This window comes from Callospermophilus lateralis, chromosome 13 (assembly GCF_048772815.1).
Source record: "Callospermophilus lateralis isolate mCalLat2 chromosome 13, mCalLat2.hap1, whole genome shotgun sequence".
NCBI classification, from domain to species: Eukaryota; Metazoa; Chordata; class Mammalia; order Rodentia; family Sciuridae; genus Callospermophilus; species Callospermophilus lateralis.
In genome coordinates, this window is record NC_135317.1 from 100739468 (window position 1) to 100754246 (window position 14779).

General features: G+C 39.0%; 1 protein-coding gene across 1 annotated transcript in view; it reads right to left on the minus strand.

Annotated features, from left to right (window-relative positions):
• The window catches only part of Pappa2 (pappalysin 2), a 236353-nt gene that overhangs the window by 110408 nt on the left and 111166 nt on the right, over window positions 1–14779 (minus strand). Inside the window, exons 8-11 of the mRNA XM_076831977.2 lie at window positions 12894–13022; window positions 7443–7534; window positions 3007–3200; window positions 915–1061 (exon numbers count right to left, since the gene is read on the minus strand). Coding sequence (XP_076688092.2) covers window positions 915–1061; window positions 3007–3200; window positions 7443–7534; window positions 12894–13022 — 562 coding nt within the window. The remainder of the gene's footprint in view (window positions 1–914; window positions 1062–3006; window positions 3201–7442; window positions 7535–12893; window positions 13023–14779) is intronic.

Consider the following 14779-nt stretch of genomic DNA (forward strand, 5'->3'; position numbering starts at 1 on the left):
CCAATCTCATTAACCATGCAATACAAATGAAAACCATGGAGGAATACCTTGACATGCTCAACAAAAAGGTTAAAATTAATACTTAAAATTCTAAGTATTGATGAAAAGGTGAAGTAATTAAAACATAAACTTCTGGTAGGAGTACAAATTAGTACAACCACTGTGGGAAATTATTTGGGATTATCTACCAAAGCTGGCCTATCAGTGATCTATCATTTCTAAATATATTCATCAGTTTACATGTGTTCCCTAAAAGAAATGCACAGCAAAGTTTTATAGCATAACAATTTTTAATAGTAAAAACTGAAAAACTAGGCATTATCCAAGTATTTAATATATGAAGATAACCAACAATATGGACATTAGAACAATAAAATGTATCGCAAGTTCATATATTGGAAGACTGCATTGCACTGAAAATGAACACTACCACCAGGGCAAGCAGTCAGAATTAAGTTGCATGAGAAAGACTCATACACAAGGGATATTGAGGTAAAGTTTTTCTAATAAAGTTTAAATAGGCAAAACTAATCTATGGTGATAGAAATAAAAGTAGTTGACACTCCTATAGCCTAACAATAGACAAGGCCACAAGAGAGCTGGGAATAGCTGATCCATGGGGTGGCTAGAGAGCATGTTCCACTCCTCCAAATTTACTGAGCTGTGTGTTTCTGATTTTTGCACTTTTCTGTGTGCATGCCACTTAAATACAGTGATCATATGAACAGAAGTCCAAAATTCAAAAACAGGTGAAAACAAATTCAAGATATAAACTCTTGGAGATAACAAAAGGAAATTTCCTGAAAAACAATTCAAATGGAAATTTCACACGCACATACATGCACTCGGATGTGTAAGTGCATACACGTGCACTCCTATCTATAACTTTCACAGAAAGCACTGGGGCCACTTACTTTAAGCCAAACCTCATCTTCCTTCTCCAGGATACCTTCTGGCTGCTCACTCCCTTCATCCTGAGGTCTTTTTCCATTGGTAACACAGGGAAACCAGCCAGGAAGGGAATGTTGCTTGGGTAAATCTGGATGGTGTGATGTGCAAATCTGAAATGCAATTTCAATCAAAACTTAAGTGTGGAATGTAAAAGAGAAGGAAAGACAATAAAAGTCTTCAGTGCAAAACCAAGTTGTTACTCTCCTCCTGGGCTCATAATAGTTCCATTATTGGAAGAAAAACTTTTCTCAATGTAGAATTTCTCAATGTTCTCTGTTAGCCTCAAGATATAACTTGCTCGGATAGAAAAACATAATGACAATTCTCAATGCACTAGGGATCTTGCCCAAATAATAGTTCTGGCAGTTTTCAGGTAACTGTTCCAAAGATTAGCCATAGAAGTCTTTCGGGGATAATGGTTAGGTCTTCACCATGCAGTACCCATTGGCCCTCAAATGAATGAGGGAGTCATTGAGCATCCAGCTGAATAAAGCAGACAAGAAGCAAAACTCCAGGACACTTCTTCCACTTCACTTAGGAAAGACAGCAGGTTAGACTGAAAGCCACTTGAGAGAGCTGTCATTAACTTAGAATCTCCAAGTTCCCTAGCTTCCTGTCACTAGGCAGGAAATCTAAGGAGAAAGATGGCAAATTAGGCAAAGAGAGGGTGGCAGAAAAGTCAAGTTGCCTGATCAGATCTATTTCCCTTTACCTTCTTATTAACCAACTCCAACTTTGTTCAAGTTTATTTAGTTCATAAATACTCAGGGTTCCTTACCACTAAGCTTGACAAAGTGGCCTAGATCTGACAAATAACATGGGTGAAAGCTTACAGTGTTGAACTTCCAGAAAAGCTGCCATTTCCCCTGCAAATGGAAAGGTCTGCTGGCATGTGCTGATTTCCCTTTGGCCAGCAGCCTTCTTCTGCTTAAAATGCTGACTTCATGTGGAGGGGGAGCAGCAGGCATGATAAGAGCACAAGGAAGAAACCTGCAAGCCAAGGATGAAAGATCTGGAATCTAGGAGGCAAGTGGGGCCTTGAACAGTCTCTGTGGAGATGTCTCCTTGTGTATAAAATGCAATGATTTCATTCTGGCCTGAAATGCTTGAAGGACTCTCTCACTTCTGTGAAAAGCTATATTGCCCATCATTAGGATGAACAGAGGAGTCTATTTGGCAGTGGAAGCATCTAGAATGATACCCGAGAGTCAAGAACCTTTAATCTTCTTTTAGTATTCAACTATAATTTATAAAGGTCAGTATAACATCTTGGAGTCCACAGAGGATGTCCTATCTATTTAGGTGGATATTCAGCAACTATATACCCAAGGATTTGCTTTTAAGATTTCTCCAATAATAATGATTATCACTTAAATAACAGTGTACTTTGATCTTTAATATGAACTTTAAATCTTATTGGATCTTTATATTAAATCTTTCAGTTAAATGCAACAGATACTAACATATTCATTGAGTCCTGAGAAGATAAGTAACTTGCCATTACTCATCACCAATAGTGTAACCCAGGTCCTCTGACTCCTTACTGTTGTTCTCTATTATTTTGAGATAAATTGTCTCAAACACAAAACCCAACTATAATTTCTGACATGTGTACTCATGAGTGAAATTGTGAGATGCATGTCTACCTTGGAATCAGAAGTCCCTAGATGTTAAGTGGGGTGAATGCAAAGGGAGGGACTTCATGGCTAATCTGGAATCTTTCCACCTAACATGCTCTGAGATTAGTGAGGATAAAATTTGGTGTCAAAATCTAGAATATCCAGTCGTAGTGGCACTGGGAGGCTGATGCAGAAGGATCCCCCATTCAAAGCCAGCCTCAGCAAAAGCGAGGAGCTAAGCCACTCAGTGAGGCCCCGTTTCTAAATAAAATACAAAATAGGGCTGGGGATGGGATATGGCTTAGTGGTCGAGTGCCCCTGAGTTCAATCCCCAGTACCAAAAAAAAAAAAAAAAAAAAATCCAGAATACAACGTGAGTGCCCACTAAGTATGTGGAAGCCTCACTTCACAAAACAGTTCATCTGGCTTCATTTACCATGGAATGAGGCTCTCCTGTTACCAGGGAGACAGGACACTTCTTCTTGTCCTCACGAGAAGAGAAAGCCTGGGTGGCCCACTGGTCCAAGTATCCTTCAGGAGTATGGAGGCCGCAGTCCCTGATGCCGGTTTCCTTCTCAAAAGGCTCACAAATCCCATCTCCCTCATACGTGTAGCAAAGGCTTGGTTCCCCTGCCGAGAAATGTGTATGACACAGTGTTTTTATATTTCGTGGGGAAAAAGTCAACATGAGAGTGCTGCAACATTTCTCCTGTGGCCCCCTGAGGTCCGGTGATTGCCAGGTAGCCTAGCGTCCACCCCAAACACACATACCACCTCTCCAAGGAAAAAGGCTCCTTTCTCATTCCTTTCATTAGAATCCACCTCATGATAAAGTCATAGAAAGGGTGGGGACTGGGAAGAGAGGACAGGCAGAACAAAAGCAGCTGTAGGTCGAGTATGGGAAGAAATTTTAAGTTAAATACTTAGAGGAAGTTGGAGGTACAAAAGAAGGAGGGAAAAGAACAAAGAATTCAAAAAATGGAGTATTGTATTATATGCTTAAATCCCCTTTATAGTCTTTGAAATATTAAAATATTTAAGAGGGTTGTCCATTGAATTATTTCTTTTAATCATTTTTTGGATAGTGCTTCTCTCATGTAATTGCTTTGAAACTAGATGCATGGGTTTGAAGCTTATAAGGTGTCCTGTGTTTTCTTTCTCTCATGTAGGACAACCATGTGAGGTGTGCGGTTTCTGCGTGTTTCTTTAGGGGGAAACCTGAGTCTCAACACATCTACGTGACTTGCTGAGGCACACTTGCCCCCGGGGGCAGGTTCACTTCCTCCTGTGGCTCTGTACTGTCTCCTGCTGAGGCAGCAGACAAGTGAGAGGGGACTGTGGGGGGCTGGTGGCTGCAGAGCAAGCTTGCAGGCCCTGGGCAGGCGCCGCACTTGCAGGGTAACTCCTGCTAAGTGAAGAGTACTGACTCCACACAGACGGGCAGGCTTCTTTCTCCACAGGTAGAAAGCTGAGAAGCAGTTACAAAGCCATAGATTAAGTTCTATTGTTCTTGAACCAAGATACTGGACAATTAATATTAAGTGCATGGTTCTTATTTCTCATACCTACCTAAATAGTAAGACATTAAAATAAGATCAAGATTGATACAAAATCAACACCAAGATGCATGTTCAGTAAGATCACTACTAAAGCTCACTGTTACTGTACCAGGCTTTCTGTCTGAATGTCTTCATGGCAAGCCCACGGGGCTACTCCAGTGATTTGTCAGCAGCTCAGCTCCATGGTGACTCTATGTCTGTGCCCAGGCAGAACACTACATAGGACGCCATGCTGTTTGAGGCCCTCTGCTCCTGCATTCCATCCAACCTATGACCTACCCCAGCCTCTCCCCAAAGTACCTTTGAAAGGACTTTCCCATATAATTCCTATCTTTCTCTCTTTATTTATAGTAATCACACACACACACACACACACACACACACACACACAATGTTTTTCTATTTACAACCCAGTGACTGCTTTTTTCCTGTTGTCTATTATTTTTAAACATGGAATTAAAATTGTTGTCATGTTGTTTTTTTCAAATCTATCTGAAAACAATAGACTACTTTTAAAACATATTTCCAATGGTTGCTTCAAATCTAATCTTTTTTTAATATTTATTTTTTAGTCTTAGGTGGACACAACATCTTTATTTTTTATTTTTATGTGGGGTTGAGGATTGAACCCAGCGCCCTGCGTATGACAGGCGAGTGCGCTACCGCTTGAGCCACATCCCCAGCCCTCAAATCTAATCTTTTGAAAAACTAAAGAGATAGAACTATATGCTTAACATAAAATGAGCTTATTATTCCCTGAAAAAGATGTTTAATGGTGGAACATACTGCTGTAAGTTTACCCAGTAAATAATTTAAAGATAGTCTTAAATATAGTATTTAAGTATAGTTAAAATAATTTAGATATAGTCTTACTGGAGTTAAAAGCTAAGGAAATATGAGTCAAACTTTATGGGATCCAATGCGATAAAAAAAGTAAAATCTACTCTTAGGTTAAATGAGACTTGAGCCGCACTGGGGGAGACACAGTGTTTGGGGAATGTATGTTTATTTTCAATATGAGACCACTATGTGACTACCAAAAAGAAACGATGCAAAGAGAGGTGGCATTAACAAATACTTGTGCACAAGGGGAGGAAATCAGCTCAGGGTATTCTGCACAGCCAAACCACATCTGGAGTATTGGATTCCTTTCTGGGCATTGACCACACAAAGCATGCCAATTTGGGGTAGAGAGGGAAGGGTCTGGAAACCTAATCACATGAGGGGATGTTTGGGTTGGCAAGGAGAGTAATGAGGAGGCATTTGAAATATCTGAATGGTAGTCAAATAAAACAGGGAAAAAAATGTATCCTCTGTAGTCTCATAGCAAGGAAAATGCATTTGATTGAACACAGGAAAGCTGAGCTCCAGGGCTGGCTCTGCAGAGACTTTGTTGTATGCCCTAGGATGAGTCACCTAAATGTTCTGAGCCTCAGTTTACAGACTGGAAAAGGGAAAAATTTATAATAGTAAAGCTAAAGGCATTCTGCACTCTTGAATTATGTAAGTAAAAGCTAGGGGTCTCTTCCTCAGGAATTGGTAGAAGGGGTTTCTATAAGAGCATGAAACTAGATAGTATCATTAACATATCAGTTCTCTTCAAGACTCTTGCATATGACAGGCACTGAATACATGTACATTGTGGGCATTTGTTTTTTGAACAAATGTTTGGATAGATATATGGATGGATGGATGGTTACTAACATTCTACAATTTAGTTCTTGCTCAAGAAAGCAAGGATATTTGTATGTTCTATATGTACCTGAAACCTTACTAAATTCTACATAATTGAAATCATAGCCTACTTCATCTTGAGATTTGGAGACACTAAAGTGTTTTTAAACACACTGCTGTTTAAAATAACTTTGCTGTATGGTTGTGCTTCACAGACTTGCTGTAATGCATGCTTCTGGGGATGGAAAATACCGCACTGAAGAAACCTTCAGCAATGGCTTGCATCAGAATTGGGAGAAGTGCTGTAGACTGGCTCCCGGGCCCAAGGGTCTAGAGTCAGAGTCATCTCGCCATGATCTATCACCAGAGATTCTCCTGGACTGAAATGATATGGCCTTCTGTTTTCCTTCTGAGCTTATCCATTAAGTACAGACTCAGGGAGTCAGCCTGTACTCTCTTTGGCTTGGAATGTTTCCCTACCCCTATTTGTATGTAGAATCCATGTCATTGTGCTACTTATCTGACATTTTAGTGTTACATTTGAGGGCCAAAAAAAAATCCTTGGCAACATTAATCCAGGAAACACTAAAACCTCATAGTTTGCTATAGTTTCAATCTAGAAATGTCCCTCCAAAGTTCATGTTTTGATAACATGGTCCCCAACAAAGAGATCTACTGAGGGAGGATTGACTAACATCAATGTTTCTCTACATGGCATCTAGAACACAATCTTGAGGGGCAGTACTTTTATATTTCTGTTTTGAAGATAATCTATGCATATTGTGTATCATCTTGTTCAGTGCTGCCCAATAGAAACACAATGAAAGTTACAGATATGATTTTCAATTTTCTAGGAGCCATGAAGAGTAAAAAGAAGCAGGTAAATTACTTTTAATAATATTATAGCCACCTCAACATATCTAAATGCTATCATTTTAATATGTAAGTAGTATAAAATTATTGAGTTTTTTTTAGGCAATGATGAGAGTTATAACCTCCTCAGTAGATTAACCCATTTTATTGATTAATAATTTGAATGGCCTACTGGGTGGTAGGCAGGTGAGGCATGGCTGGAGGAAGTAGGCTATGCCTTCGGGGGTTATGCCTTATGTAACTAGCTCCTCATGCAAGTGTGCCCACCCCCACTTCATGTCTGCCTTGAGCTGAACAGATTTCCTCTTCTTCCATGATGTTCAGCCTCACCTCAGGCCCAGAGCAGGAGTCGGACTACTGTGGAGTGAGAACACTGAAACTGTGAGCCCTAAATAAACTTTTCCTCCTTTAAGTTGTCCTTATCAGGTACTCTGGTCACAGCAACAAAAAACTAATGTGGTTTAATTGAAATTCTAGAGCTGTATTCCCTTGGTTCAAATCCTGACTTGACCACTTCTAGCAAATAAGCACATGCAGGTTATTTAAGCCATCTATGTCTCAGTTCCCTCATAATCATGCTACATATTGAATGAGATAATATATGTGGAATACTTAGTGCCTGGGATACAATGGAAATATCAAATGTCATTGCTATTATTGTTAACATTAAGCTATATGTTGGAAGATATTAGAGACTCACAAAAATAATTCCCAGGGATGCTTCTAAAAACAATTTGTAATTCTTGCCAGGAACCCCTGAACTCACCGACACAGTTGAAGCCTTTCTCTAGTTCACATGTCCTTGAACAGCCATCTCCATTCAGCAGGTCTCCATCGTCACACTCCTCTCCCAGGCTCCTAGGAATATATATAAACACACTCAAAATGCTCTTTCCTATTCTGTTACCATCATTTTAATTTCTTAAATCTCCCCATTACATAACAATAAGTCAAGCTGGGTACAGCAGGAGTTAAGAGAATTGTTTTATGGGGAAAAAATGCATTCAAAGTGATACAATTTCAGCAAAAATTGTTTATTGGTATGCTCAGTGGGTTGTGGAAATTCCTAGAAGTTAAGTAGCCCTTGTCTCAGAAACATCTAGAAAATCCCCAGGAGAGTTCTTATTGTGTTTCTGGTAGAGGATCTTGAACTTAGAAAAGGCTTACTAACCCCAGGATGAATAGTCTTAGAAATTGTTCATTTGTAACCTACAACTTGGCTAAACTTATTAGTTCCAACAGTCTAAAATCAGTAGCATTGCTAGACACTACTAGTCAATGATCTGAAATAGAAATCAAGAAAGCAATGACATTTACAATAGCTACCAAAAGATAAAATACCCAGGAATAAATTTAATCAAAAAGATGGAAGGTCTCTAAAATGAAAATTATAGAATATTGGTGAAAGAAATTGAAAATACACACACACACACACACACACACACACACACACACACAAAATAGCCAAAGAAATCTTAAGCAAAAAGAACAAAGCAGGAGGCATAGTACTTCAAAATATACTGCACAAAACAGTATGGTACTGGCATAAAACTGACCCACAGACCAATGGAACAGCATAGAGCCTAGAAGTCAACCCACACAACACAGCCAACTGATTTTCAAGAAAGGTGCTGACGCATACTGGAGAAAGGGCTTTTCAATAAATGGTGCTAGGAAACTGGATGCCCCAGGCAGAAGGAAACTCGACCCTTCTCCCTCATCAGTCATAAAAATCAACTCCAAATGGATTAAGACAAGTGTAAGACATAAAATTACAAGAAGAAGACATGGGGAAATGCTTCAGGACATTGGAATGGGTGAGGATATTTTGGACAAGACCCCAAAAGCACAGGAAACAAAAGCAAAAATACACAAATGGGATTACATAAAAGAAAACTGGTGTAGAGTAAATGAATCAGAACAGAGTGAAGAGATAACCTCCAGAATGGGAGAGAATATCTGTGAACTATGCTTCTGACCAGGAGTTAATATCCAAAACAAATAAGTTGATTAAAATGGCAATAGACTTAAATAGATATTTCTAAAAAGAAGACATACCGATGACCAACTTGTATGGAAAAATGTTCAACATCACTTATCACCAGGAAAATATGAAAACCACAATGTCCTCACTCCAGTAAGATTGAGTATTATTTTTTTTAAGACAAAAGATAAAGTTCTGGTGAAGATATGGAAAAAGGGAACCCTTGCACAACGTTGGTAGAAATATAAATTAGCACACCTCTTAAGGAAAAAAGTACAAAGGTCTCTCAACATATTAAAAATAAAACTATCATATGACCCAGCAAGCCCACTACTGGGTATGTATCCAAAGAAAATGAAATCAGTATGCCAAAGAGACATCCATACCACTGTGCTCACTACAGCACTATTCAGAACAGCTAAGAATAGAAAACAACCAAAGTATCCACTAACTGATGAAAGAATAAGGAAATATGGTACATATAGACAAGGGAATATTATTCAGCCATAAAGAAGAACAGGACCCTGTTATTTGCAGTAACATGGATAGAACTAGAGATCAATAAATAAAAGGATTAATGCTGCATGATCTCATTCATATGTGGAATCTAAAATAGTTAAATATTTGATCTCATGGAAGTTGAGAATAGAATGGTGGTTAGCAGAGACTAAGCAATGGAGGGATGAGGGAGGGATAGGAGAGGTCAATCAGTGTGCACTAGTTACAGTAAGAAGTTCTGGTGTCTGTTGACAGTGGAGTAACTATCATTAATAATCATGCACTCTATATTCAAAAAGCAAGAAGAAAGGATTTTGAATATTTTCACCATAAGGAAATGATAAAAGTATGCTTAACCTGACTTAAACACTACACAATGTGTACATGTATCAAAGCATTACAGGGTACCCCGTTAGTATGTACATTTTATTCTTTATGTATCAGTTAAAAATAAATTTAACTTAAAAAATCATTTGACCATTAAGAAAAGGGGAGGGGTTCAAAAAAATCCCATGTGGATTTTTTCTATTCATTTTTATCTGACATTTCTTTATATTTTAATCTCATTGGTTTTCTCTATCTAGATGTAGTTGCAAAAGTCGCAGTTTTGCAGAACTCAAATCTCAGGTCTGTTTACTACCCAGAGACTTAGGTGGTGGCCCCATTGCAGCTATATCTCAGTCCAGGACATCTGTTAAAGATTCAAACTCTGTTCTAACTCCCTACTACCACCTGGTGGAAACTACCATATATTTCAAGGGAGAAACAAGGCTGAGAGAAGAACAACGTCATTTTGGACCTCCCCGCTAATACAACTCACCGGGATTGAGATGGGTAAAATAGTTTAGAGTGCAGGAAACATGAAGCATGTCTGATGACAAGACATGTGTGGTTTGAGCGCTTATGAAAGAACTAAAATTTGACTGTTCTAAATGGTGCCATTTTTCTCCTTGATTTCATCATGTCCAAAAGTGAATACGTATTTTAACCCATCAAAATAAATTTTGTAATATGTAAAGACTTTCAGACACAGGACATCATTAATAGCTCCAACCATTATTTAAAATGTATCTCATGGGATGGATGAACAATTAAATAATTACCTATGAGAATGCTTTAAAATGAAATTGAAGTGTACAATGGATGCAATAGTGTAATAACCATGTTTTAAATGGTAAGCTTTTAAGGGAAGAAAGGATAAAAATAAAAAATAACTTAAGAAAACACTCTTTTTCTACATAAGGCAATGGAGTTCAATGAAAAGAGGCTACACTAGGGACCTTATCGGATGAGTGATCCCGGAGAAGTCTCCGAAATCTTTGCACCTTAGTCGGCTCATCTATAGAGAGAAGATTGACCCACATCAATGTTTCTCTACATGGCATCTAGAACACAATCTTGAAGGGCAGTACTTTTATATTTCTGTTTTGAAGATAATCTATGCATATTGTGTATCATCTTGTTCAGTGCTGCCCAATAGAAATATAATAAAAGTCGGGCTGGGGATGTGGCTCAAGCAGTGGCGTGCTCGCCTGGCGTGCGTGCAGCCCGGGTTCGATCCTCAGCACCACATACAAACAAAGATGTGTCTGCCGAAAACTAAAAACTAAATATTAAAAAATTCTCTCTCTCTCTCTCTGTCTCTCTCTCTTTAAAAAAAAAGAAAGAAATATAATGAAAGTCACAGATAATTTTTAATTGTCTAGTAGCCATGAAGAGTAAAAAGAAGTAGGTTAATTACTTTTAGTAATATTACAGCCACCTCAACATATCTAAATGTTATCATTTCAATATGTAATCAGTATAAAATTATTGAGGTATGTTACATTCTTTTTTCAATTTAAATACTTGATCTTTATGTAGAACTCATAAAATATATAATTGAAAGAGTAGATTCACCCACCCAAGTTATTCCAAGTCTTTAAATTAAAGGTTTTCTAATAACTGAATTGAGTTCCAGTTTTTAAACTACATTACTTAAAGTTAGATAAAATCGAATATTCAGTTTCTTAGTTGTATTTGCCACATTTCACAGCCTCAGGAGCCACATATGGCTGGCAGCTCCTGTGCTGGAAACACACACCAAGGGATCATCTTCTGAGGGGCTGCTCTAAATTCCAAGGGGCTTGCTGTGCCTGTTTTGACAGTCTTGTTGACAAGTGGTACCAGGTGGGTGGGATGGTTTGTCTGGTTCCTGTCTGATTTACATGTAATGGTTGTTTCCAGCTGAGGCAGAGCTAGGATTCAGTGATCATCTTCTTGCTGGGTGTCACAGCAGTCCTTCCTCCGCACAGAGAGAGGGTACATGCATAGGGTGAAAAGTATATTTTGACAAAGAACTTATACAACCCAGTAGTCAAAAAGTGCTGCCTCAGTTGAAGCTAATTCAAGACACAGGAGCAAATGTGAATACATAAAGTTAGGAAGAAGATCCTGCACACTGTTCTGCCCCACAACACCTAGCAAATGTGACACCCTGGGGCCTCAAGGTGGCTACATAAGAGATTGGCCTTCACAAGCCTATTACTTAAGGCAGAATGTTTTGTTCAAGGAGGGCTCTGCCAATGCAGCAGTCAGAACACAGCCACCCAGACACCTTAACTTATGGGCTTCAGGCCTGAAATGAGACAGCCAGAACATGGAAACCAATAGCAACAGTTGGTCTCATTCTGTGTGCATAGGAAGCATCCCCAGGGAGAAACTGGATTTGAGCAGGGGAGATGCGATAGCAGGCTGAGGTGGGAGAGGCAGTGCACTAGCAAGTTTGTGTAATGAAGTGACCTCATTTACTTCCATGTCTGAAAGAGGTCTGGGAATGTTTAGTGTTTATACTTGTATGCAAAGGAGTAAACTTACATACAGCTTAAGGATCTTAGAAGACTGAGAAGATAAACAATGTTCAGTGATTGCTAAATGATGAGATGGGATCTCAGAATTGATTCCCATTAGGGCCATTCACCTGGTTTGGGAAATTAGAAATAGGCTACCTTAATAGAATGCAGACTCTAAGACAAATCATAGTAACTGGCCTTCCAGCCTCCTCCTCCCAGAAGTTTTACATGTCTAACAAATCAGGCTACATGTGCATTAAGGATACTTTGATGTAGAGTGACAAACTGCCCTGGTTTTCCTGGGACTGAAGATTTTTCAGTGCTAAAATTGGAAAACAGAATGAATTAGTTCCCTATGTTGATATTGAAGGACAACAAGAAAGGAACATGGTATGTTAAGAAACCATAGAGGTGTATTCCATCTTTATGTTGGTGATGTTTACAGAAAGGCTGGAAATTACATTTTAATTAGTTCTTTCAGGGATCCAATGAGCAACTCATTTTGCTCAAAGCCATTTGGTAAAATCAAAATCATACAACTTATTAGTATAGGGTTATTAGTAAGGGTGGGCCATTGGTCCAAAATATATCCCCTTTCATCATCATTTGACATGGAGCTTTCTGCATAAATTCCTCCCCTGAATAAGTGCCACAGTTATTCACTGAGGCTTTAAGGGGAGCCCTGGAGAATCAACTCCAATATCCCAATGCTCTGGGATGAGCTCTAGATAAAAGTGAAGAGGTGTCAGTGGCTTCTCAAGCTCATCCCAGGTCCCAGATTTTGTAATCTTAACACTAGAACCACCCAGGGCCTTGTCTCTACATTTCTAAACAAGCCAAGCTCAAACTGGAGGCTAAACCTTTTATGACCTCACTCACATACTCCCACACACGTAATACTTACCCTGCCACCTTCCCATCTCCACAGTAAGGAGCACCGTGGATGTGGTACAGAGGAGGTGAAGCTTCTCCCAATTCTGATCCAGCCTCAGCTTGAACTTGGTACTGATACATCTGCCCAGGTATAACCTCCCTGTGGAAACCAATGGGTTGGTGACCATGACCTCCTAAAAATAGGCTTTTTGCATATGGTTTTCAAGAATGTAAGTGAAATGTTATGGAGAACATAAGTATTAAACATACCACAATTATCTGAAGCAAAGATCAGGGGAAAATTGTATAAAGCAGCATGTTTGAATCCATATTTATTTCTATATTCCCTTAATATTCATATAGTAGATGTACAATAAGTGTCTGCTGAATTAACACAAAAGGTAAATGTCCCAGATAATCTAGAAGAAGGGTATGTGAAGAGTGTTTTAACCAAGTCAAAACAAAACAACCATTGGAAACCAGTGTTCTGTATCTTCAAAGTAATCAGTCTGGAGAGGAAAACTGGGGAATATGGGCTCAGTTGAGGCCATTCTTGGGTCTGTGGATTATAGTTCTCTTAGCTCTCAAAGGAATTCTTGTTTAAGGAGACTTACCCTTAGGGGTAAGAGCAACTATCTCAGAGAAGAAGGTAAGAACACCTCCCATCACCATTTTGAGGAGGCAAAAATTCATGGTTAGAAATGCATTAAATTAATGTCTATCTGCAATACCAGGAACGTGGCTGCAGCAGTTGAGATGAGAGATGGAGGGAGTTTCTCAGACTATCTAAAGCCTAAGTACACATATCAGGTGGAGAAAGTGAGAGGCAGGGCACTTAGAAGGAGGAAAGTTCTGGAAGGGAGCTTCTAGTTCCAAAGACAAATTCTGCCTTCATCTTAATTTTGCCCAGTGCTTTCCCTGATTGGAAATCTACCACTAAAGTCAAGGCAGGAGGAGACTACCTAGGAATACAGGATTTCATGGGACTGCTAAGGCTGCCATTCATGGCAGCCATAAATCCAAGACCCTCTTTGCTTCTTTTGTGGTGCTTGGGATTGAACCCAGGCCCTTGTGCACATGAGGCAAGCACTCTACTAACTGAGCTACATCCCCATCTCAGACCCTCTTTTCTTTAACAGACTCTTCAACTCAACCACAAAGATTTCCTACCCTCACCTGATGTAGCAACAGCAAACAGGAAATGTCTTGGGATTTAAAAAAATATACCTTTAAAAATCTCTGTACTGGTTTTTAGGAATTTTAATAGAAAAGACACTCAAATGTTAAAGACTTTTAAATTTTCAAATCAGCTCTCCTTTTGGGTGGGGGGAGCAAGCTTCTCATGAGAGTGCTGGATATTTTTAAAGCAAAATCAATTTTATTTTATATTCTAATCAATGCTGATGGTTTCCCTTTATAGGGGTTTTCTGTGGGACTTCTTGTTCAACCATGAATAAAAGTTGGACACTGTTATGTGGCCGAGAAAAGGATGGATGGAAACACAGACTTGTGTTTACTGTTCTTGGGGGAAAACTTAGCAGCAGACCTTCAGTGCTCTGAGTTTGTAAAAGGCAGTGTCCTAACTGAGGAAACAGGGTGGAAATGCAATTCAGTTGGGAAATCAAATTTAAATCCTGAGTCTGCCATTCACCAGCTTGCAAACCAAACTGAAGTTCAGCCTCAGTTTTCTATCGATAAAATGGGATGTCACTAGCCTTAAACACTATGTGCATATGCATGTAACACCATGTGAACTGCCTTGTTAGAGAAGTTCAAAAGTGATATTTTTATTTGTACATATACCTGTGATATGTCTATATGTTCTCCCATTTGCATTAGGTTTTTCATCATTTTACCTTCTTTGAGCTCTAATTAAAAGAGCAAATATGGGTCGAAAAATGTATTGGAGCTTAAGAT